This window comes from Ornithorhynchus anatinus, chromosome 13 (assembly GCF_004115215.2).
Source record: "Ornithorhynchus anatinus isolate Pmale09 chromosome 13, mOrnAna1.pri.v4, whole genome shotgun sequence".
Taxonomy (NCBI): Eukaryota; Metazoa; Chordata; class Mammalia; order Monotremata; family Ornithorhynchidae; genus Ornithorhynchus; species Ornithorhynchus anatinus.
The window spans coordinates 33512717-33535384 of record NC_041740.1 but is presented as its reverse complement, the minus strand read 5'-3'; the positions used below and the strand labels follow the sequence as shown (position 1 = coordinate 33535384).

The 22668-nt window shown below is 38.7% G+C and overlaps 1 protein-coding gene across 2 annotated transcripts in view; it reads right to left on the bottom strand.

Moving 5' to 3' along the window:
* The window catches only part of USP6NL (USP6 N-terminal like), a 118065-nt gene that overhangs the window by 72880 nt on the left and 22517 nt on the right, over positions 1 to 22668 (bottom strand). The window contains exons 4-5 of one of the 2 annotated variants that reach the window (XM_029077564.2): positions 13164 to 13224; positions 12241 to 12347 (exon numbers count right to left, since the gene is read on the bottom strand). The exons of the other annotated variant lie outside the window; for it this stretch is intronic. Coding sequence (XP_028933397.1) covers positions 12241 to 12313 — 73 coding nt within the window. The 5' untranslated portion in view covers positions 12314 to 12347; positions 13164 to 13224. The remainder of the gene's footprint in view (positions 1 to 12240; positions 12348 to 13163; positions 13225 to 22668) is intronic. 2 annotated transcript variants of the gene reach the window in all.

The window sequence follows — 22668 nt, the reverse complement described above, 5'->3', positions numbered from 1 at the left end:
ATTAGGAAATTGAAAGCTAAGACAGAGGAAACTTTATGAGTGTGCAGTAAAAATCTGAAATTTGGAAACTGAAAGCTAAGGCAGAGGAAACCTTTTGAGCATGCAGTAAAAATCTCAAACAAGTCACTTCTTAGCTAAAAAAAATTGGAGTCGATTTCCACAGACAGACCAGCTAGCACATGCAAGTCAAGAAAGAAGCAGCTCTTTTTGAGCAGAAGCTTCAAAAGGTTTCTGAAACAGAGAAGCAAAAATGAAAACAGCATAAGGAGCAGTACACAACGAACATGACTGCACAACAATCTATGTGCATGCAGAGTGGTCAGGAACATAAGCCCTACACTGCCATTTTAATCTGCACACATACCTGTGGATGAATTTTACTCTCAGGAGTGCTATCTTCAAGCAGGAAGAATCATATTATTTATGTGGGGAGGAGCTGCATGCATGTGTATGCATATGGCTTACTCATGGCAGGTTGTAAAAAAAACTATTACTCAAAATCGATACTGTTAGTAAAGAAAAATTATGACGTTCATTCCTTTTCAGAAAAGTAAATCATCATACTTCTTAAAACTAAACTATTCTGGAGGTGAATGTGTTTAGAATGTAGTTGGACTTCATCTACTGGAATGCCCAAGAATTTAGGATTCCTACAAATTTAACTTTTTCTTCCAGGAAAGCCATGAAAGTCATGTTCCTCTTGAAATCTGGGGCAATCTAGGTCAAGAGCCAAAATTGCTTGGTATTCAAAGTGAGTAAGAATGCCAATGGGAACTAAATGTAATTGCTGATTTCCTTTAAACTAATATCAATCACCATAAATCTTCTGGAAAGGGTGGTTTTCTAATTTAATATACCACAATGTCTATTTAAATATCTCTGCAAATGCATATTTGAATCATCAGATCTTGCAAATATTTCTGCCCGCATAGTCAAAACCTCAAACCAAAGTCACTGAATGTGAAAGGTTCATTTAACACCTCAATGCAATTAAAGTACACCAGAGAACACCGCATCAGATTCGAACCCATTTTTTTTAAGTTTAGGTAATTTATCATTTAAAACCAAAGACTGAGTTTTAATGAGGGACTTACAATTTACAAATTTTGCAGACAAAATTACAAAATCAGAAGATTAAAAAATAGGTAATATAGATCATCTTAATCAGTTCCCACTGACAATCACCAATTTATGTGTTGCCGAAGACAAATCACTGGGTCACCGAAAATATTAATAGTAGAAAGTGTTAATTTCATTGTAATGAGTGAATTTCCTTTAAGCACTTATATAGCTATATAATACACAAATATGTATAATATATATGTACAGCTAGTTAACCATTTTTGTTGACTGTAAACAGAAAAATGAATTTTTGACCATTTAATATTTAAATCTATCTTTATTAAACTGTTTGGTGTTCTAATGATATAATATTACGACTCATGCAAAATCTGGAATTTTGTTCTAGTTTGGAGTATCCTTTAATTAAACAGAAGAGCTGTCATAATACTAGCTCAGCTTAACAGGAGTGCAGGGATAAAATGGCCATTTGCTCACAAACCATACCTCACAATAGCAGGGCTCCTTTTCAGTAATCCAGGAGGTTAAGCATGTGATCCTTAGAGTTCTATGGACACACACACACACACACACACACACACACTGTGCATTCTGCCAAGGCTACATATCAATGTGCTTGCCTTCAGGAGGAAAACCTGTTCGTGTGTATAGAGGAGTGGCAACCAATTAAGGGAAGACAAAGATTACATTCAGCAATGGTAGAGAAGCTACAATAATTCCATTCATTAGCAGGAACTGAAAACCAGGAAAAGAAAAGTGGGATGAAAAGGCCTTTGAGTCAGTCATTCAGGTTAAACAAGTGAGGCAAGACTATGATTCATTCTTTAAGTCTATACCTCAAAAATGTGAACAGATACTACCAACAGAATTGAAATTTTCATTATAATCCCACTGTCCAAGAGCTAGGCAAACATGCTCGTTTTACCATTAGAACCTGCTTTACTGTAGTCTTAGTTGTGAACCAAATGTGGATTCCCCACTAACCATCCAAACGAGACTCGAGGAGAATGCATCCCTTCACATTTATCAAGTTCTATACAATGAGGCCGTGACTTTAGCTCCATTTAAAGCTTTGGAGAAAGACCAGGTGCAGTCATTATGGATTTATAACAAAAACACTTCCTTTTAAAGTATGCTACATTATCGTGCTTTGAGGACTTCACAGGTCATTGGGAGGTATGTAAATCATTCAATGATATTTATTGAGCACTTACTGTGTGCAAAGCACTGTACTAAGTGCTTGTATCAAGGAGTTTCACTTTATTTTACATAATATGCTGGAAATGCTGGCTATGTATGAGAGCTGCCTATAGATGACAGCAATTTTCCTTGAATACGCTGGCTATCGTGAGGATACTAGAAAGAAAGTCTTTTAACAAGCCTTCTGGAAATCCATGAAGGATCGTCTTGGGGTCACCAATCCTATTCACAGCTCACAGACCACGACCTGGGCACCAGAGGGTTACACGCTATGCCACTCTGGCCACTTTTGGGTGGTGTCCCCAGGCCTTCTTGCATTTATATTCATCTGCTGAATCAGGAAATATCACCATTTATTGTATTATACTTTCATAGGCGCTTAGTGTAGTGCTTACACAGTAAGCGCTCAATAAATACAATTGAATAAATACAGCTGAATCCCTTAGATCTCTTTCTTACGCTCTATTTCTCCAACCCATAACTTAGTTTCATGTCCATCTTCCCCTGAAGACTGTAAACTCCTTGTGGGAAAGTATTGCAACTACCAAGTCTGTTGTATTGTACTTTCCCAAAAGCTTAGAACGATGAAGTGTGACTTAGTGGATAGAGCACGGGCCTGGGAGTCAGAAGTGCCTGGGTTCTAATCCCGGCTGCACCACATGTCTGCTGTGTGACCTTCGGCAAGTCACTTTACTTCTCTGAGCCTCAGTTACCTCGTCTTTAAAATGGGGAGTGTGAGACCCATGTGGGACAGAGACTTTCTAATTGCTTAACTTATATCTACCCCATGCTTAGAACAGTGCTTGGCATATAGTAAGGGCTTAACAAGTACCATAAATATTATTAGTAGTAAGCACTCAATATATACCACCAACTGATTGATCTTTCTTCCTGCTGTCATTCTCTCACATTTATTCCTGTGTCCAAGAGATGGATGACACACAGATCTTGGGACAGTGGAGGAATTTTCCGAAGCTGCAGCCATGGCATCGCAGATCCAGAAGTTGGCAGTGGCAGTTCCACATGGCCACAAGTCCCTGGGTAACTCAGCTGGCACTAACCCAGCTTCTCTACATCCAACTAAAACTCCTTCGCATCAGCTTTAAAGCACTGAATCAGCTCGCTCCTTCCTGTCTTACCTTGCTGATTTCCTACTACAAACCAGTTCGCACACTTCACAACTCTGCAACAGCTTACTCGCTGTATCTCGATCTCGTCTACCTCACCAGTCCTGGAACTCCCTCTCCTCTATATATGACAGATCGCCACTCTCCCCGCCTTCAAAACCTAAATAAAATTGCCTATGTTCCAAGAGACTTTCCCTGATTAAGCCCTCTTTTCCCCCCCACTTCCTCTTCCTTCTGTGTCACTTGAATCTGTATCTTTAAGCATTGGAGAGTCAAGAAGAGGCCTATCCATTCCATTCCTAGCTTGGGCAGTGGATAGTGAGTGGAAGGCAATCTGCTAAGAGTCAAAACTCACCCATGCCAGGCAGCAGTGGTATAGGAGAGAGTCAGGTGGAGACTCGAGTTTACTGGGCGGAAGGCAGCAATGGTAAACCACTTTCGTATTTTTTTTACCAAAAAAACTCTATGGATCCACTACCAGAATGAATTCAGGCAGAGAGCGGGGCATTCGAGGAGAGATGTGTCCATGGTGTCTCTATGGGTCAGAAATGATTTGATGGCTTAAGACGAGACAAAAACTTGGATTTAAGACTAACTTTCAGTTAACACTTTGAATACCATGTCCCACACAGCTGGGTCCTGGCAAATTCTACATAAGAGCCAAGCTAATTTTTCCTCAGTTGTTTTCTGTGTTTTACCACCTATGCTAAAAAAAAAAAAAAAAACAACAGTTTAGACACACGGTGAGATTCTCACCATTCAAAATTAAGAAAATTTAAAGTTTCATTCTGAATATCCTATACCCTTTGTGCAAAACTTGAAATAGCATTTTTTAGGAGACAGTGTCCTCTGAAAGGATCGTTCTATGACACCCTGCTACCTAATTTTATCGGTAGCACCATAGGCTGTTACGCATATAATACTGAAACTTAGACTGATGTATTTTCTTCTTACCGCCGTGTGTGTTACTAGGTGTAAGGGAGGCTTAATGGGACTGTCACTTTTCATAAGACTATGCAATGAAAACCCAACAACATTTTCCAACCCTTTCTATTACTTTAGTTTGAAGACTGCTGAGTCCAAATTCTTATGTGACTGTTGACTGACAAAAAGGTATATAATTCTAAGAAGGCCAGGAGCTACAAGCAGTAAAAATTAAAAAAAACTTTGGAAAACAAGGTCAAGCCAAAAAACTGAAAATGGCAAAAAGAAAACTGATGCATGCTGTAAATTTTATTTTACCTCATTTGCAAATTATGTGGAAAAGGTGAAATAAAAACAGTGTTTTGGACAAACTGATCCAAAGTTAAGCACAAAAATCCAAGCTGACACTGGGGAAAACCATCTTAAACTGGTCAAAGTTGCAAATATCTGAAAATATTCTTGTGATTGGTCTTTTAATATTTTAAAGTTGAATAACTTACTATGGTTCGGTGATGAATACTATTGGTTCTAATAGATTGTCAGATTTAAATTCTGAACCAACATTTGTTCAGGGAAAGCAAGTGCATCAGTACAATTTTACTTAAAATATATGAAGGTTATTGTCAAAAGTGATACTCAATCTTGTTGTAACAGGCCTTTCTAGCAGAATTTTTAAGTACTTTTCAGGAGCCAAGGAAGTAGTAAAAATATGCTGCTGAAATAATTTCAAATGATCAGGATTCAGTTTTTGTATGTGCTAACCCGAATGGAAGAATAATCAGAAAACCAAAATATGTAAGATTTTGCAAACATTTAATGAGTTAGGTATTGCACCAGCTAAAATACTAGAATGATGATCTGAGATGTTAGGATCCAGATGCAATCATGGGAAAGTTTTGCTCAGAGACCATTTCCCAGAACACCCAAAGACTGAAAACATGGAGAGCATCAGTCATCAAAACATGGAATCATAAAGTATTAGATTTGGAGGAGGCTTTGAAAGAGAACGTCCTGCCAAAAGCTCCCAACCCTAGACAAGTGAGTCCCAGGGCAGAAAACTTGTGCTTATTTCAGCAAATGTCATTTTACACATGCCACAATAACCATTATCAGGAGTAGTATGAGAAGTCTAAAGGAAAAAAAAAAAACCCAAAAAACCTTTACTATTTTTTACTGCATCTGGCATCTGATGAGTGGGAGAAAATAATGGCCCAAGCCGACCATCTTAAAAGGATAATAAAAGACCTGGAAAATGGTACTTCTGCAGCATTTAAATTTTTACAAATTAATCTTTTACTCCAAGTAGCATTTTGGATGAAATAAGACTTTAGAGAATAATTAAGCTTGTACTGAATGTACGTAATATTCTCTAATGAGCAATCTGTTTTAGAAATAAAAACAATATGAGATAACAATTAAATTTTCTCAACAGTTTGACATTATTAGCTTTCTCCCAGAAATGTGGAATATTTTTCTTATACTATATCTTTCCATTTTTAGGGAAAAAGGCAAATGTTCACTTGGCAGTGCTGAGATACTTTGGCTGGGGCCTTATAGATTCCATAGTTATAATGAGGAAAAGTCCTTAGATTAGTGGCAATTGAGCTTATTCTTGAACATACTGAGCTTCTGCACCCCCACAACCCCAGATGCATTTGCTTATCTTTATCTTAAGGTATCCTGGTAGATTTGTGTACGATTCCTTTTTGTGATAACCACGAGGAGTGGCAAAATATCTGCTATATCACCACCTGTCTGCTGTGTAACCTTGAGCAACTCACTTCACTTCTCTGTGCCTCAGTAACCTATGTAAAATGGAGATTAAGACTATGTGCTCCTTGAACTGTGTCCAACCTGATTATCTTGAATCTACCCCAACGCTTAGTAGAGTGCCTGGTACATAGTAAGTGCTTAACAAATACCATTAAAAAAACCAAACCAAAAAAAACGTTACTAACGCATTTCCAGCTTCCCATATGGGACCAGACCTGTGTCTTGTATCTACCCCAGTGCTTAACAAGTAATACAATTGTTTCTTCCCACCAAAAATCCATAAGTATTATTAAAAGACACCACCAGGATTGGTTTGATGAAAATAACTATTTTACCACAAAGAAGAAATTCCTCAAATGACATTGTGCAGCTCCTCATAATTAAGAAGTTCTACTTACAAATAGAACTTTTTCAAATGGGAAAATGGAAATACTACTACTTGAACAATAGTTTGGGGTGGGAGGGTGGGAGGGAAGAGAACTAGATGAATATCAATGAGTTAAGAGTTTTATACATATATGTGTATTATCATAGTATAAGTAAATCCAAATACTCATGCCACAGATGAACAGAAATTAATCTCCAAAAGCACTAATATGGTCAAGTCAACCCTGAAGGCATACACATGCCCAACCTCATTAAAGCCAATCCAACTTTCCCAAAACTACTCTTCATTTTGGGGGCTCAGATAGCATTTTAGAGTTTTGGCTGATTGAGCACAAGCTTTCATTCATTTCATGGGCAAATCAAGAACTCATTGCTACAAAGTTTATTTTCCTTTAAGTGCAAATGCTAATTAGGAACCACACAAACATATCAAATAAAAAATTCTGAATAAAGATTAATAATGTAATTAACACTTGCCCAACACTTCAAATGATGACTTAAATCATTCATATCTTGCTATTAGAACTAGGCTAACAAAACCAGAGAAACTAGTCATGTAAAATCTAACAACTTTTAAAAAAAACCTGTAACCCTTAAACAAGGCATGGGAGACATACACAAGAAATTAAGTTCACTTTGACTAAAATGAAATACCACAATGAGATGGAAATTCATGCCTTGCTGGGTTTGCCTTGGAAATATTATCTACCAAAGTTCAGCCCAGATTTAAGTCTTTTACAAAGGCAATGTGCAGTTCATTCATTCAATCGTATTTATTGAGCACTTACTGTGTGCAAAGCACTTTACCAAACACTTGGGAGAGAGTATAATTCTTAAGTGTCTATTTTCAGCTTTTATTTTATCTATTTTTTTCCTGCAGTTTTTGAGTGTATCCTTGAACATTCCTGCCCTCCTTGTATGTAAATCAACAACAGACAAATCTATTTTACTTCAGACATACTGCACTCATCACTGACCCACAGGTTTTCAGACATCTGATTCCTCAAGTCCATCCTTTTCTGCAGATATTCCATTGGTTACCCCATCTGACAATTCCCACCTTGGTTTTGCTTCACTTACAACTACCATGTGCCTGACAGCAGTACACTGCCAGGTATCCTTATAATAATAGTTATGGTATTTATTAAGCACTTACTAAGTGCCAAGCACTGTTCTAAGTGCTGGAGTAGATAGAAGGTAATCAGGTTGTCCCATGTGGGGTGCACAATCTTAATCCCCATTTTACAGATGAGGTAATTGAGGCACAGAGAGTTTAGTGGCTTGCCCAAGGTCATACAGCAGACACATGGTGGCGCGGGGATTAAAACCCACGTCCTCTGACTCCCAAACCCGTACTCTTTCCACTAAGCCATGCTGCTTTTTTGGGGTGTGTTTTTGAAAAGAGGCTTTGCTGGTGCAATGTAACGCTGTTCTTTGAATATTGAACACTCTGATTGTTTATCACCAATGGCAATTAAGTGGAGATGAAACATGCTGAAAGATGACCTGCTCAAGAGTGATGTTCTGATTTATAGAAACTGATCCCTGCTGTCTTCCTCCTTCTGCTCCATTCACCATCAAATGTGGGCATTTTGGCCTTGTTTATTTCCTGGCCAAGATAGAGGTAGCTATCCACTTTGTTGATTTTTCTGCCATTTTGATCACTGGATTCTTCACGATGATATTTGTTGAGCAGCCATTTGATCTTCAAATGCATTTCTTGTCCGACTTGGCAAATGTACTGTAAACATCAGGAAAGATGAGGTACAACAGTTGCTTGCCATCAATACTAATTCCCTTTTTAGGTTGAGTTTATTAACTAGAAATTCTATTACAGCTGAGAAAAGCTTTGTAAAGCTTGTGTCACCCAGCTTGACTCCTCTGTATAGATTCATAAAACAAAGTCTGTTCATAATCACAGCTAACATCCTCCAAGAGTTCTATGTATTTCAAATTTGATGCCAGGCTTGCTGAGCACAGTGAAATCTACAGGATAGAACACTTGCTTGTAGGAGACAAACATGAAGCAAAATGGATTCTTTCTTGTTGGCATTTTCTGTTAGCTGGAAAAGGACGTGAATTGGATCAATAGTCAACTACGATGAACAGACTTTAGCTGGTTCTCTGTTGGTAAACAGTTTGAGATCATTTTTGAGGAGATTTGGTATTATTCTGGAGAAATTTTTCTGGATTTGGGAGAGAATTATTGGAAGGCATTTGTAAGAACTAAATTGAAGAGAAAAATATTTTTTAATCTGAAGTTGCAGCCTCTTTGAGTCAGTGAAAATTCCCAAGGATAGCAGAGCCCTAATTAGGTATAAAATTTTTAAACCAATTACATTCTGTGATGTAGGTTCCTTCTGCAGCTTCAAATGGGTAAATTAAGACTAGCTTCTTAACCTTAATTAGTGTAAAGCTAGTTCACTCCCCTCAACAGATGATCTTACTTCAGTATAATTTGTGTATGCATTTTAGCTCATCAGGCCCCTTGTGTTATGAGGCACAGATGTGGCAAATTGTGACTTTAAAATATATTACTTAATATTTAACCATTTAATGCATGCTTCTATGGCATCAATCTGAAACTTATCCTACTTGTCCTGAAGAGGAATTTGTGGGTCTTTCACCTCTTACAGACCTGTAAACATAGGGACAAGTGAATTTCAAGCAATAAATGCTATTGCTTGATTGAACAGGTCTTCAATAAATAGTATTACATTACTACTGGGATCAGAAAATAGGTCATCTTTATTAAAGTACATCTCACTACCACAAAAAAAAATTAACTGCCTGAAAATTAAAGCTTTGTGACCATGTAAAATTAAGACCTCCATACATAAAAAAACAAAGGGCGAGGAACAAATCAGTTTTTGTATAGGGAATTTTTTCACTTCTTTTGATTGTGTATGTAATAGAATAGAAAAAAGCTTGGTAAATAATAGATAAAAAGAAAAGCCCCACTTGTACAAATAACATTCTATTCCATTATATCAGACCACATTAGATAACCCCTGGTAAATTTTAAGGGGAAACCACTTGCATGCTTAATCTGGGCACTCTTCACTGTTCTCTTTAAGCAAATTAAAAAGTATCTAGAACCAAGTAAAGGACCTCTGTGGCCTGACACAGCTAGGAAATCTTTTTAAAACAAGCCACACAAACTTTCCATCTCAATCAATTTACCATTGTTTCTCCCCTCTATTAACAGAAACAACTACATCTGTGGACTGCAGCCATCTTGACACACACACCCCATCCAAGAATTAAGAAAAATTGAATAAGAACCAATAACTACTTACCGTTCACTGGCTCATGGTTGTCAATATGGGGTTGCTTTTTCAAAATAAGCAATTTTGAATTTCAAAATTGGGTATTAATTTCTAAGAAATGTTGGAGCTAACACCCAATTTAAAGCCTTTTAAGAATTAATAGAATAGAGAAGCTTTGAAACACTTTATTCTGGAAGATGTTAAAAAAAATAGTTTTGAAGAAAAAAATCACTTGCACATTTTTTCCAATTGGCCCCAATTTTAGGAAATCTTCATGGACTTAAGGGAATTAAAAAAACCTTAAAATTACCCAAAATTCCTTAACTACTCTACAGCACGTTTTCAGGGTATTCCTAAATGCCTTTATCTTTCACAAAGTAATAAGTCTCTCTTTCAAGTTGTGACATTTGCAGTAACCACTGTGACTAAAAATACCAGATTACTGGGGTGCCCCCAGTATTGCTAAACAACAAAATTAAATTAACCAAACCCTTACATAGTGAAGCAAAATATTTATGGGTCTTTTTATTTAATGTAGATATGACAGTTTAAATCTTCAGATGACTAAGAGTGGGAGAGGTTTATCAGGAATACTTACAAGCATTTTTTTTTCCCTCAACTACCTTGGCACCTATATGGCTCCTATCTACCTTGTGCTTTGTAGCTGCCATTTCTGGATTCAAGTCTTTGTGAGTTCTTCCCCCAATAGGGCTGAGGAAAGGGAGGCAGAGTGACATACCCGAAGGTTACTTAGGATTATGGAGTGGCACTAAGAAACCAAGAAGTGGCACTGGCATAGCCAGAATAACAATTATGGTATTTGTAAAGCACTTACTATGTGCTCAGCAATGTTTTAAGTGCTAGGGTAGGTAGAAGGTAATCGGGTTGGACACAGTCCCTGTCCCACAGGGGGCTTCCAGTCTTAATCCCCATTTTGCAGATGAGGTAACTAAGGCACACAGAAGTGAAGTGACTTCCCCAACATCACACAGCAGAAAGGTGGCAGAGCTGGAATTAGAACCCACGTCCTCTGACTCCCAAGCCCATGCTTGGGAAAAATCGCCATAGAATCCATTAATTACATTGATTGAGCATTTAGTGAGTACAGATCATTCTATACACTTACTAACAACAATAATAATAATAATGGTATCTGTTAAGCCCTTACTATGTGCCAGGCAGTGTTCTAAGCACTGGAGTGGATACAAGCAATCAGGTTGGACACAGTCCCTGTCCCACATGGGGCTCACAGTCTCAATCCCCATTTTACAGATGAGATAACTAAAGCATAGAGAAGTGAAGTGACTTGTCCAAAGTGACACAGCAGTCAAGTGGCAGATTCAGGATTAGAATCCATGACCTTCTGACTCCCTGGCCCGTGCTCTACACGGTATCCACTACACCATGCTGCTTCTCTTATGCCATGCTGCTTTTCTATGATCAATATAACAGAGTTAGTAGACATATTCCCTGCCCATTATCACAGACCAGCTACCTCAGCAGTGGCCAGAGTCTGGAGAACCAGCCAGAATGGATTGGGGTGCTCAAAACTGACATGCTGCTTACATGAAATCTCCATTTTGTAGATAAGTAACCAATAATTACACTGATTTTCTGAAGAACCACAATAATTTAGAGAGATAAATCAGCATTGGAACTCATTACCCTGTGTTTTTTTTAAAAAATTACTGGATAATACATTAAATGCTCAGAGTATCCTACAACAAATTCAATTAAAGGAATGACATTTCAAAATGTACTTGTTTGCCCCTAAATTCAGTGTAGTTCATTCCTAAATTTGAATTGTGTTCAACTATCAATATATCAACGTTTAAACAATGGAAATCATTTCCAGAGGGAAAAAATTTCCAACAAATTAACCACAAAAATGCTAATAAATCCCATTATCAAAGGCAGCTGCAATTTACCAGCTAGACACTATTTTAATCTAAGTGCAATATTCTAAATATGATTCACTTTTGAACCTATTAGCAGCACAAGCATTTCTGCAAACTTGAAGCCTAGACTGCTCAAGCAATCCGCAGAATCTGCCTTATTTTTATAGCAATAGATTCATAACCCTTTACCACCCAAATTCAAATTAATAGTCACTGAAAGAAGAATCTCATACTAATGTAATTCTCTGCCTAGCAATGTTTTCAGAAGACGAGAGTCATTAAAATGTGCAAGGAAAATATATTTTAGATGTGCCGAATGGTAAAAACTGTCCCCTCTACAAATAGCAAGCCACCTAGGATTTTTAAACAAACCTTCTCCTATTTATAAGACTGTCAGTGATATTGTCCCAATTTAACCAGTTTGAATACACCATACAGTACCTCCACATCAAAGCAAAACAATGCTGTATTATCTTACAAAAATGGAGAATTCAAATAGCTACCCTATAACTACAGGATTCTTAAAAAAAATCACTAAATACCTCAATGGGCCCCAAATGCATATTCTGAAGGTGCTCCTACCTTTCTTCACTGTGGCTGTTCTTCCTTTTGAGGGTGACACAAGCTCCTTTACAATCTGTAACACTTGAATCATTGCTAGTTAGCAAGACCAAAGGCTCCAGCTGCTCCTTGGGAAATCCAACAGGTTTCATCACTAATAGCTCATTGCATGTCTTCCTTGAAGGAGCTAAGGCATAACTAAAGCACAGAAGCAGTTAAACCCTCTCAAGAATGCTTTGCTGCTGTCCCTGAACACTTTGAAACAGTTCATCAGAAACAAGGGAAGGATAAGCTCCTGAACCTCTTGAATGATGGATTCAAACTGATTTCTGCACATCCGGAAAAACTGTCCAAACCACATTACCATGCAGGGTTTTAATCTTCAGTGAACTCCTACATTTTAAAAAAAGGGAGCACTTTTCCTATAAACAATTTCTTTTTAAATCCTTACATGCAGATTCTTCTCTAGTAAAAAGAACCAATCTAGTTATTCAAGCCTCATTTCCTTAAAAAAAATACATCCATTCTATGAAATTAGGGTGACCAAAATACAAAGTCTATATTGTATCTTAAAAATGATCAATTAATCAAGGCTGAAGAAATAATGTTCACAATTATTGGGGAAATAAAAAAACACTGACGGTACCTAAAAATATCTTCAAGTTCTAAGCTTCAAGTTCCCAGGAATGCTAAACCAGGAACACATCTGATAGCACCTAAGAACAGCCTGCAATTCTTTCCCCTTCTCTCACATACATGTGACATTCTACTACATGACTAGAATTCTTGTGTTACAGAGAACCCTGAAAACTGAATTCTTCCGATTCACCACCAGAGGCAGTCAGAAATTTTCAGTTGACGAACAGTCACTTTCTCTCAGGAAATTTTAATAGCTGATTTGCAATAAATGTTCAATTACTATTTATTAAATTAACATATATTACCTTTTACAAAGCATACATTCATCACGCAGGAATCTTTTTCAAAGAAATTCACAAAACAAAACTAAAAGAAAAGCAGAGGAAATTTTTTTTTAGGAAAAATTGGCTTAAGGATTTTTCAAACTCGTTGAAAAATGTTTTATTTATTTGAAGTTGCCATAATTTATTTCCCCCAATTACCTTCTCTTTCCCTTGCGTGTATCCCATTTCTTTCCTATCATCCTCACTCTTCTTTTTCCTTATTTTGGAACTGTAAAATTCTGAGTCCAGTTTTCCAGTGCCTAAAAACTACATGCTGAAAGTTAAACCCTGAAAGCAGTAGAGAAGCAGCTGGGCCTACTGGAAAAAAAACCACACTGGCCCGGGAGTCACTGCCCCTGGATTCAAATCCCTCCCTGTCACTTGCCTGTTGTGTGACTTTAGGCAAGTCACTTAACTTAGTGCCTCAGTTTCCTCATCTGTAAAATTGGGATTCCATACCCATTCTCCCTCCAAATTAGAATATGAGCTCAATGTGGAACAGGGGCTGTGACCTGGTATCTGCATTAACTTTTTTCAGAGGGAAATTGTTTAAAACATACTCCTTCCAAGATGCAAACACTTCACTAGCAAAAATACACATTTTTTAAAAAATTTAAATGTGGCACCCTGATCAGTGATTTATATCCAAGTGAACCTGTGTATAATAGAAAAATGAGTTGCCAACTATGGAACTCAGGAAAAACTGAGGCATTAAAACAAATCCCAGGGTACTAATAAGAACCAGCACGACCGATATTCTGGCCTTTAGACCTTTTGTTCCTGAACATATTGAAGTGCCTCAAGTTCTGTAGGGAGAGAGTTTTGTACACTCTGTAGTGGTTCAAGTTGTGTAGGAGGGCTCAGTCAGCTCTCTCTCACTGCAACTCAAAGCCAAATTGACAGATTTTAAGCACTGGCATGGAATTAGGGGAAAGAGTCCTTAAAGGCAAAATACCCCTCTGACACACTGAAACATTAAGTACTGTAGCTTGATAGCAAAAGGGTAATAGTTTGGTGGTGGTAAGTGGCCTGTAGTCCCCTATTAGGAACATGCATAAAGTACTGCCAAGAAATGAAATTCTCCTATTCACATATACATGTGCTCCCTGTACTTTAATCAGCCAGTCACTGGGACATTATTTAAGGCCAGGAAAAAGATGGTGATACATACTCTGCATTGTTAAGAACTGAAGCCCTGCATGGGTCAAAACTGGTCCAAACTGGTCCATTTACTCAGGGTCCGTATTCACCTCAATATTCAAAAATTGCTTCTGGGTGGTGGTGTTGTAAACAATAATAATAATAATGATGATGGTATTTGTTAAGCACTTACTATGCATCAAGCACTGTTCTAAGCACTGGGGTAGATATAAGCTAGGCAGGTTGGACACAGAACCTGTGGCACATGGGTCAGATTTGTCAGATGAGGTAACTGAGGCACAGAGAAGTTAAGTGACTTGCCCATGGTCACACAGTAGACAAGTGCTAGAGCCAGGATTAGAAGCCGGGTCCTCCTGACTCCCAGGCCTGTGCTTCAGTCACCAGGCCAAGCTGAATGCACTGTGACTCACTGCCCAGTTGACCCAAGCACATCCGAGGATGGCTGACTGTATGGGCTAAAGTAGTGTGCTCTGGTCTCAGCTCAAGAAATACCAACTGGGTCTGAAGGCTTTCTACAAACAGTCCACAACTGATCTCCCCGGCTTCCAGTTGCCAGCCTCAGCAACACAAAACAGAACAGAAGAGCAGCCACAAATAAACAAAATATCTCTCCACTCAGCAAGCGAGGAAGCCGGGGGTGGGGGGGAGTAGGGAGCATTTTAACTCCTTCTGTCCTCCTTATTCTGGAACAGGTATCTAGAGACTGGGCACTGCCTGGACATGGCTGGAGGTGCCGGACTCCCTCTGGACTAGTGAATAGAGAATAGTCCTGGGAGTCAGAAGGACCTGGGTTCTACTCTCGGCTCCACCACTTGCCTGCTGTGTTTCCTTGGGCAAGTCACTTCACTTCTCTGGGCCTCAGTTACCACATCTGTAAAACGGGGATTAACTCCATGTGGGACAGGGACTCGGTCCAATCCAATTACCTTGTACCTACCCCAGTTCTTATACAGTGCCTGGCACATAGTAAGCACTTAATAAATACCATCAATCAATCTACCCTCCCCAATGGCACCTACTACCTGGCTACCAAGATTGATTGACTGATCGACCAAAAGGGTTCCAGTTCCTATACTGCACCCAAGCTAAAAGGGAATCTTGAAGATTCAAAGTATGGTCTTAAGCCCCCATTAGCCAGGCCAGGGAGTCCAGACCTTTTCATGGAAAGTTCTTGGCAAGCTACCTAGCCTCAGCCCAAGTTTGGCCAAGTTCTGGGGGGGTTTTTTGAAAGCTGAATCAAAAGGGATCAAGCTCATAAAGGGTTCTACAGCACGTACGCTATCACTCCATACAGAGGGCCCATAATGGGACTCACAGATATCGGACATGTCCCTGCTGACCCGAAAGTAAACTGACACATTACGTATGATGCACAGTTTACCCGACATAACGCATCATATGGAATCCTTAACAGAAATCTCCAGGACAGATCATGTCACTGGGAGCACCACCCGCTCCACAATTCCTCCCTTCCCACTTTGCCCAAGACCCATTGTGCTCTATTACCAGATTTCTGAAAACAGGGGAGCTACGTCCGAACCGTGGAAATCAAGGGCAAGTGGTGAAGCAAGCAGGAGCTCAGTGTGTAAAATGAAGATATCTGACATGAAGACATCTGGTGTGGTGTCAGCGTACCAGGACAGGGCCCAGACCCTGGAAATGACTAGCCACCTTAACTCGATAGCGCTGTACTTGCCAGGGACTAAGATGTCCTAAGGCGCAAAATGGGCTTCCCTGGCTCAGTCAAAACCAGCCATCCTTATCCATTCCAGTCTGGACTAAGCTCCTCAAGTGAGGCCCACGCCCATTAAGGACTAAGTGGAGAGGCGCAGTGGTGATATGATTCATGCCATAACATTGTTTTATTAATAATTATCATGGTATTTGTTAAGCACTTGCTATGTGCCAGGCAATGCTCTAAGTGCTGGGTTTGATACAAGATAATCAGGTTGGACACAGGGCTCACAATCCAAATAGGAGAACGAACAGCAGAACTGAGGCACAGAGAAGTAAATTGACTTGCCCAAGGTCACACTGCAGACAAGTGGCAGAGCTGGATTTAAAACCCAGGGTCCTTTTGACCCCCAGGCCTGTGATCTATCTGCTAGGCCACACTGCTTCTCCGTTATTGGTTTTCCTCCAAATCAATCAAACATTCCCCTCAATCCTACTAGAAAATAAACAACAGGAGCACATCATTTCTGATAATATGAAACTGCAGCCATTTGGCAGAGAAAGAAAAAATTGGTTCAGGAAACTGTCATCACCCAAACAAAAAAGTTAGATATGATCTCATTTGTGTACTTTCTAATAATGCTTCGCTTTGAGAAACAGTAAACAGTTTGCTTGCATATCCTGTTTGCCAAGAGTGTGAAAAAAGAGTGCAGAAAGTCAGGACAATTCTGAGGCTGTTTACATTACTATTTATGATAAACAATTTAATGAATAATTTAAGTATAATTTTATAGAATTGCATATTAGTTTAAAAGATTTTGATTTTTCTCCCTAAAGTACCAGAATCAATCTTATTTCTTAGAGAAGTGCTTTTCCTAAAGAGCCTAATGTGTTTTGAATCATCAGGAATAATAAGCCAATTTCCTAATCTGTCTTCTCGCACTGGTGAATAATAAATTAAACCGTGAGCCCCATGTGGAACAGGGACTGTGTCCAACCTGATTAACTTATTTACCCCAGCACTTAGGACAGTGTTTGGCACATAGTAAGCACTCAACAAGTACCATAACAATAATAATAATGGCAACAGTTCAGGTCTGTTTTCTCTTTTCAAAACATTTCCTTTAGACACTTTACTGGAATTGCATTTTGGTATTAAACTCCTGTCTCTTTTCAAGATATGGAAACAAATTAAGGAAACAACTGTAGGGAAAAAAATAATTTATAATCCTCCAAACTCTTGTCATCTGATCCCATCACTTATCAAGTACTCTAAACATAAAATCAGAGTGAACTGAAGAGAACTACTGGAATTTAATTCTAGTTTAGCCTATTCTATCTTGGCTCTTAGGGAAATAAATTAATTTGCTTCGCTTCCTACTCCTCCTTAAATGGGCCCTATTCTTCTTTTGATAAAAAGGATCAATTGTTGTAACTACAACTGCAAATCTGAAAATTACTACGTCTATTATGATTTACAAAAAAAAAAAAAGAACAACAGCTCTAAATGCTTTCCTAATGAAGAGCAAATGAAAATTTGCAAAAGACATTTTTGGGAGTTTTGGTGAGTTGGTGTAACATTATTGAGACTGTAAAAACAGAAAAATCTTTATTCTTTCACTCTGGGAATGTCTGAAGATAGATGGTACCTGAAACTAGTTGGCATTGTAAAGGACAAGTTTGCCATTATTAACATTTATGGAATGTGAAGTTAGGGTTTAATTTAAGCCACTTTTACCTAATTTCAAGAATAACCTACATTGACTAATCAATTATTATTATGTAAGATAAAAAGGTCATTATTATTGTAATTAAAATTAGCAATTCCTCAAAGTTTGGAGGTTATTTTCATATACTGCCAGAAGGCTACTCATTTACGTTAAAAAAGGAGCCAAGAAATTACTTTTTCTAGCTCGGTGAGAAGTAGTAAAAAAATATCTGCGAAGTCGGCTTTACAAATCTAGGGAAAATCCAACATATTTTTCTGATTTTTTCTCCCAACATCTGGAATTTGTAAAACTACCTTTATACCCCTAATTTTTTTTAATTAACCCTTTTCTTCAGATAAAATGCATCTAATGCTATTGAATCCAGTCGTTAATGCCCTTACTTGAACAGCTGGAATTGTATAGGTCATCTCAGACTATTATTTCTGAAGAAACATGCATTCTGACAGACAATGAAACTGCCTATTTTGTGTTTTTAATTTTAAGAAAGCCTACTCTCCATAGAATTGAACTGTATTTTGTCATTACAAGGCAGTTTGAAGATCAGCATACAGATTTATGCAGAAAGAGACCTTTTGTAATCATAATGAAGATATTATGGGAGAATTTGCATATGGCCTTACTTTGAAATGCAAGAACGAAAAAAAAAAATGGTTATTTCAAATAGCTCTAAACAATTCAGCATTCTAATATCACAACGAATACCCAAATATAGCAAAGCTGCCAATCAAAATTATCTAAGGGAAGTTTAAATATCAAGCATGAAGGCACAATAAAGGTTATCGTATGAGTCCAATTATTACAACCTCAGCTAGAATGTTAATTTTTAAAACTAGCCGGAATAGGTAAAGATAATATAAAGGCTTCTCCTAAGCTATCATCCAGATTTACTTCCAGTATGCTAAACAAAATAAATAGTCACCGGCCCTCTGCCTTTGATTATCTGATGAACATTTACAACCCTGTCCTGATCATTGTTCCATACTATCATAAACACTTTTCTACAGCCATCCTCCAAAACAAGAATTATCAAGAAGCAATCACTCTTTTCCTCAGGGCCCAAAACAAGCTATCTTTCCTGCAAGACCAACTAGCATTCTAAGGCATCATTACTGCACTTCGGAATCCTTTCTGGACATCCCCTTAGCTCTCTGCAATCAAAGACTATAGACACAAAACTAGTCATACATCCAAATAAACCAGGTCTCTTCTCTTAATTTTTTATGTTCATGCACAAAATCATTCTTCCAACACTATGGGACAAGGATTGTGTCCAACATGATTTTCTTCTATCTCCTCCAGGGCTTAGTACAATGCTTGACACAGAGTAAGCACTTAAACACCACAATTATCATTGTTATTATTATTACATCACCCTATGTATGGTCCAAACAAACTCTCACTTGTATTTATTGAGTACTATTACCTGCAGAGCACTGTACTAACTGCTTGGGACTGTATGCCACAAAAGAATTACCAAACACATCCCCTGCCCACAGTGAGCTTACAGTCTAGAGGGTTTGCAGTGACAGAAGAATATTTCTTCTTTCAACAATGGCATTCTATCCAATAAAGAGAGGAAAACATACGTTCTAGAAGAACTGAACATATTCACCTCTGGTGGCTCAACATCGGTGAGTGGGAGGAAGAGGGCAAAGTTGGAAGAGTCTGTATAGTTAGGAAATACACTGCCAATTTCTTATTCCAATCAGGACATGCCTCCTTAGTGGCAAAAGCACAGGCTTGGGAGTCAGAGGATGTGGGTTCTAATCCCACTCCACCATTTGTCTGCTGTGTGACTCTGGGCAGACTACTTAACTTCTCTGTGACTTAGATACCTCATGTGTAAAATGGAGATTAAGACTGTGAGCCCCACGTGGGACAACCTGATTACTTTGTATCAACCCCAGCGCTTAGAACAGTGCTTGGCACACAGCACAACAAATACCATCATTATTACACTTCTTTGGCCCCTTGGCCTGGGAGCATGCTAAAAGCATTTTCTGGACAATACCGATGCATGTAGCATCTAAGACTTGCTCGGCAGGATAAATCCTTGTGACCCAAAATTTGGGATATTCGTTCAGCTACACTAGTCACCTGTGCTGGGCAGCAGTGGCATGGGAAAAAGTCAAGAGTGGAGATTCAAGTTTACTGCACAGAGGAAGGCAACGGTAACCCACTTCCTTGCTTTTACCAAGAAAACTCTATGGATTCACTACCAGAACGATTGCAGATGGAGGTGGAACGTTCTGGGAGAGATGTGTCCATTGAGTCGCTATGGGTCGGAGACAACTTGACCACAAAGGACAAGTCAAGACCCCCTTATAAAATGTGGATCATCATCATCACCCATTGTATTTATTGAGAGTCTCCTACGTGCAGAACACTGGACTAAGTATTTGGAAGAGTACAATACAACAGAATTAGCAGATGATGCCCAATGCAATTCAACTAGCAGAAAAGGCATGGTTCCGATCCTGTTTTTATGTATTTCATGATTATTTAGGTGAAGTCCAGATCAACCGGGCAATCTGGACAAGTCAGGATAACTCAGGTTTTCTGGATATACCAAATCCAAAAATACCTGGATTTACGAAGTGTTTAGTGCAGTGCTCGGCACATAGGAAGCACTCAATAAAAATTCTTGATTGACTGAGTAATGCTATAGTAAAGACAAAACCTTGGGCAATCCTGCAAATCAGCACCACTTACAAGAAAGCAGGGAGAATAACAAGAAGACCCAAATATAGCTTGGTCCTACTTAAAGTAAGCTAGCTGTGTGCTCTGCACACAGTAAGTGCTCAATAAATACCACTGATTGATTGAAGAGAGGTTCAGAGAGGAATAATCGTTAACGTATCCAAACCAGGAACAAAAGAAAATGTTTTCATCCATATTACGGTAGCTCTAAGGAGGAGAATTTGTCAATGCTTGGATCTCAGCCTCTAGGCACTCACTGACTGTAGGGACCCATCTCCCAGGCCTGGACCTGGCAAAAGAGGCCAAGAAGAAAAAGGCAGAATGGAAAACCAAGCCTGCCACTACCTAGTCTCTTTCCTGCATGAGCAAGACCAGAACAGTAGCCTGCACAGGTTCTGCTTTCAGTCACGCTGCAAGTGACCATACCACCAGGGAGCAGAGAGCAAAGCACTGAGTAGGAACTACACATTTAAACACAATGCAAAGCATTACGGAAGATGGAGAGGGAGGAGAGAAAGAGGAAGAGGGAGAGGGAGAGAAAGTTCTCAACCATGCACTTAATATTTGGAGAAATAAGATTTTAACCAGGCTTGCAAGAGTTGCTTAGGCAGACTGCCCAGCTGACAACTGAAAGGTCATGAGTGTTCCATGAGGGGTTAAAATCATGCTCTTTTCCAACTCTCACTTCCCAACTATTGCCAGTTTCACAGTCTTTACTCCTAACACTCTACTTCCTTCTTCACAGGGTGAGATGGCACATGTTGAGGGCACCCAACCTTCGACCTTAGGGCATATTAAAAAGGAAATGGGGGAAATATGCAGAAATGTGGCCTCTTGGAAAGTGCGAGTCCCTGAGAGTCAGAGGACCTGGGTTCTAACTCTGACTCTGCCAACTACCTGCTACGCAACCTGCTCTGTGCCTCAGTTTCCTCATCTGTAAAATGGGGATTCGATACCTGTCCTCCCTTCTGCTTAGATTGTGATCCATATATGGGACAGGGGCCATGTCCAACATAAATAGCCACATCTACCTTAGAACTTAGAATAGTTCTTGACACACAGCAAGTGTCAAGATCCAATGCTAGGCCAGAGAGTCAAGATAATAATGATATTATTATCATTATTAATTAGGATAAAGAAAAATACAATATTAATAAACCTAAGAGTAAAATACCCATATCCACAATAAATTAATGGAAACGGCTGTTACGGTAATTACGAATATTTGAACAGCTAAGTGAAAAAAAACTGTTCATTGTTATCCTTTTATGGACCAAAAAACAAAAATTGTTTCACTACTTTGGTATGCCAGGATTGCATAGTAAGTGAGGAGAAAATACTAATGAATGTATGATTATTTTTCAAAATATCAATCTCCTTTCTAATTTTAGGAATGATAAATTACAATGGCATTAGCTTCTCAAATCTGATTTGAGGCACACCTAATAATACAACTGAGTATGGTTCCCTGAAAATGTGGTTATATTATGGGAATTGTTTTCACAAAGACTGAAGATCCACCCCAAAATCTTGAGAAGAAGAATATGACATTCTTTTAGGTGCTAAGAACAATATTATTTTATGTTTACTGTCCAATTACTGGTTTGGACATTGGTTCACATGGTCCACATACGAGCTACAATACAATAATAATAATAATGGTGGTATTTGTTAAGCGCTTACTATGTGCAAAGCACTGTTCTAAGTGCTGGAGGGATACAAGGTAATCAGGTTGTCCCACGTGGGGCTCACAGTCTTCATCCCCATTTTACCAATGAGGTAACTGAGGCACCGAAAAGGGAAGTGACTTGCCCAAAGTCACACAGCTGACAAGCGACAGAGACGGGATTAGATCCCATGACCTCTGACTCGTAAGCCCAGGCTCTTTCCACTGAGCCACGCTGAAGCATCCAGACCATCAAGGCAGGGCAGTGTCAACTTCTAAAGAACAAAGAAACCTGCAAGGTGCCTAAGAACACCACAGCAGCCATATTGAAATAAACAAGGAGCCCTAGTTACAGGTACTAACACAAAGAGAGAACGGGTACTGTTCTGAGACATTATTTAGCAGTCATTAAGACTGAATCAAGAGCAAGAAAGCACCACTAACCCTAGATCAACGAAAAAGGCTCAAAACTGTAAAACTCCTACAACGTTGTAAAAAATGCATAATCAACTCTTGGCAGCTCCTCATGATTCTAACAAAATGGAGGCTTAGAAAA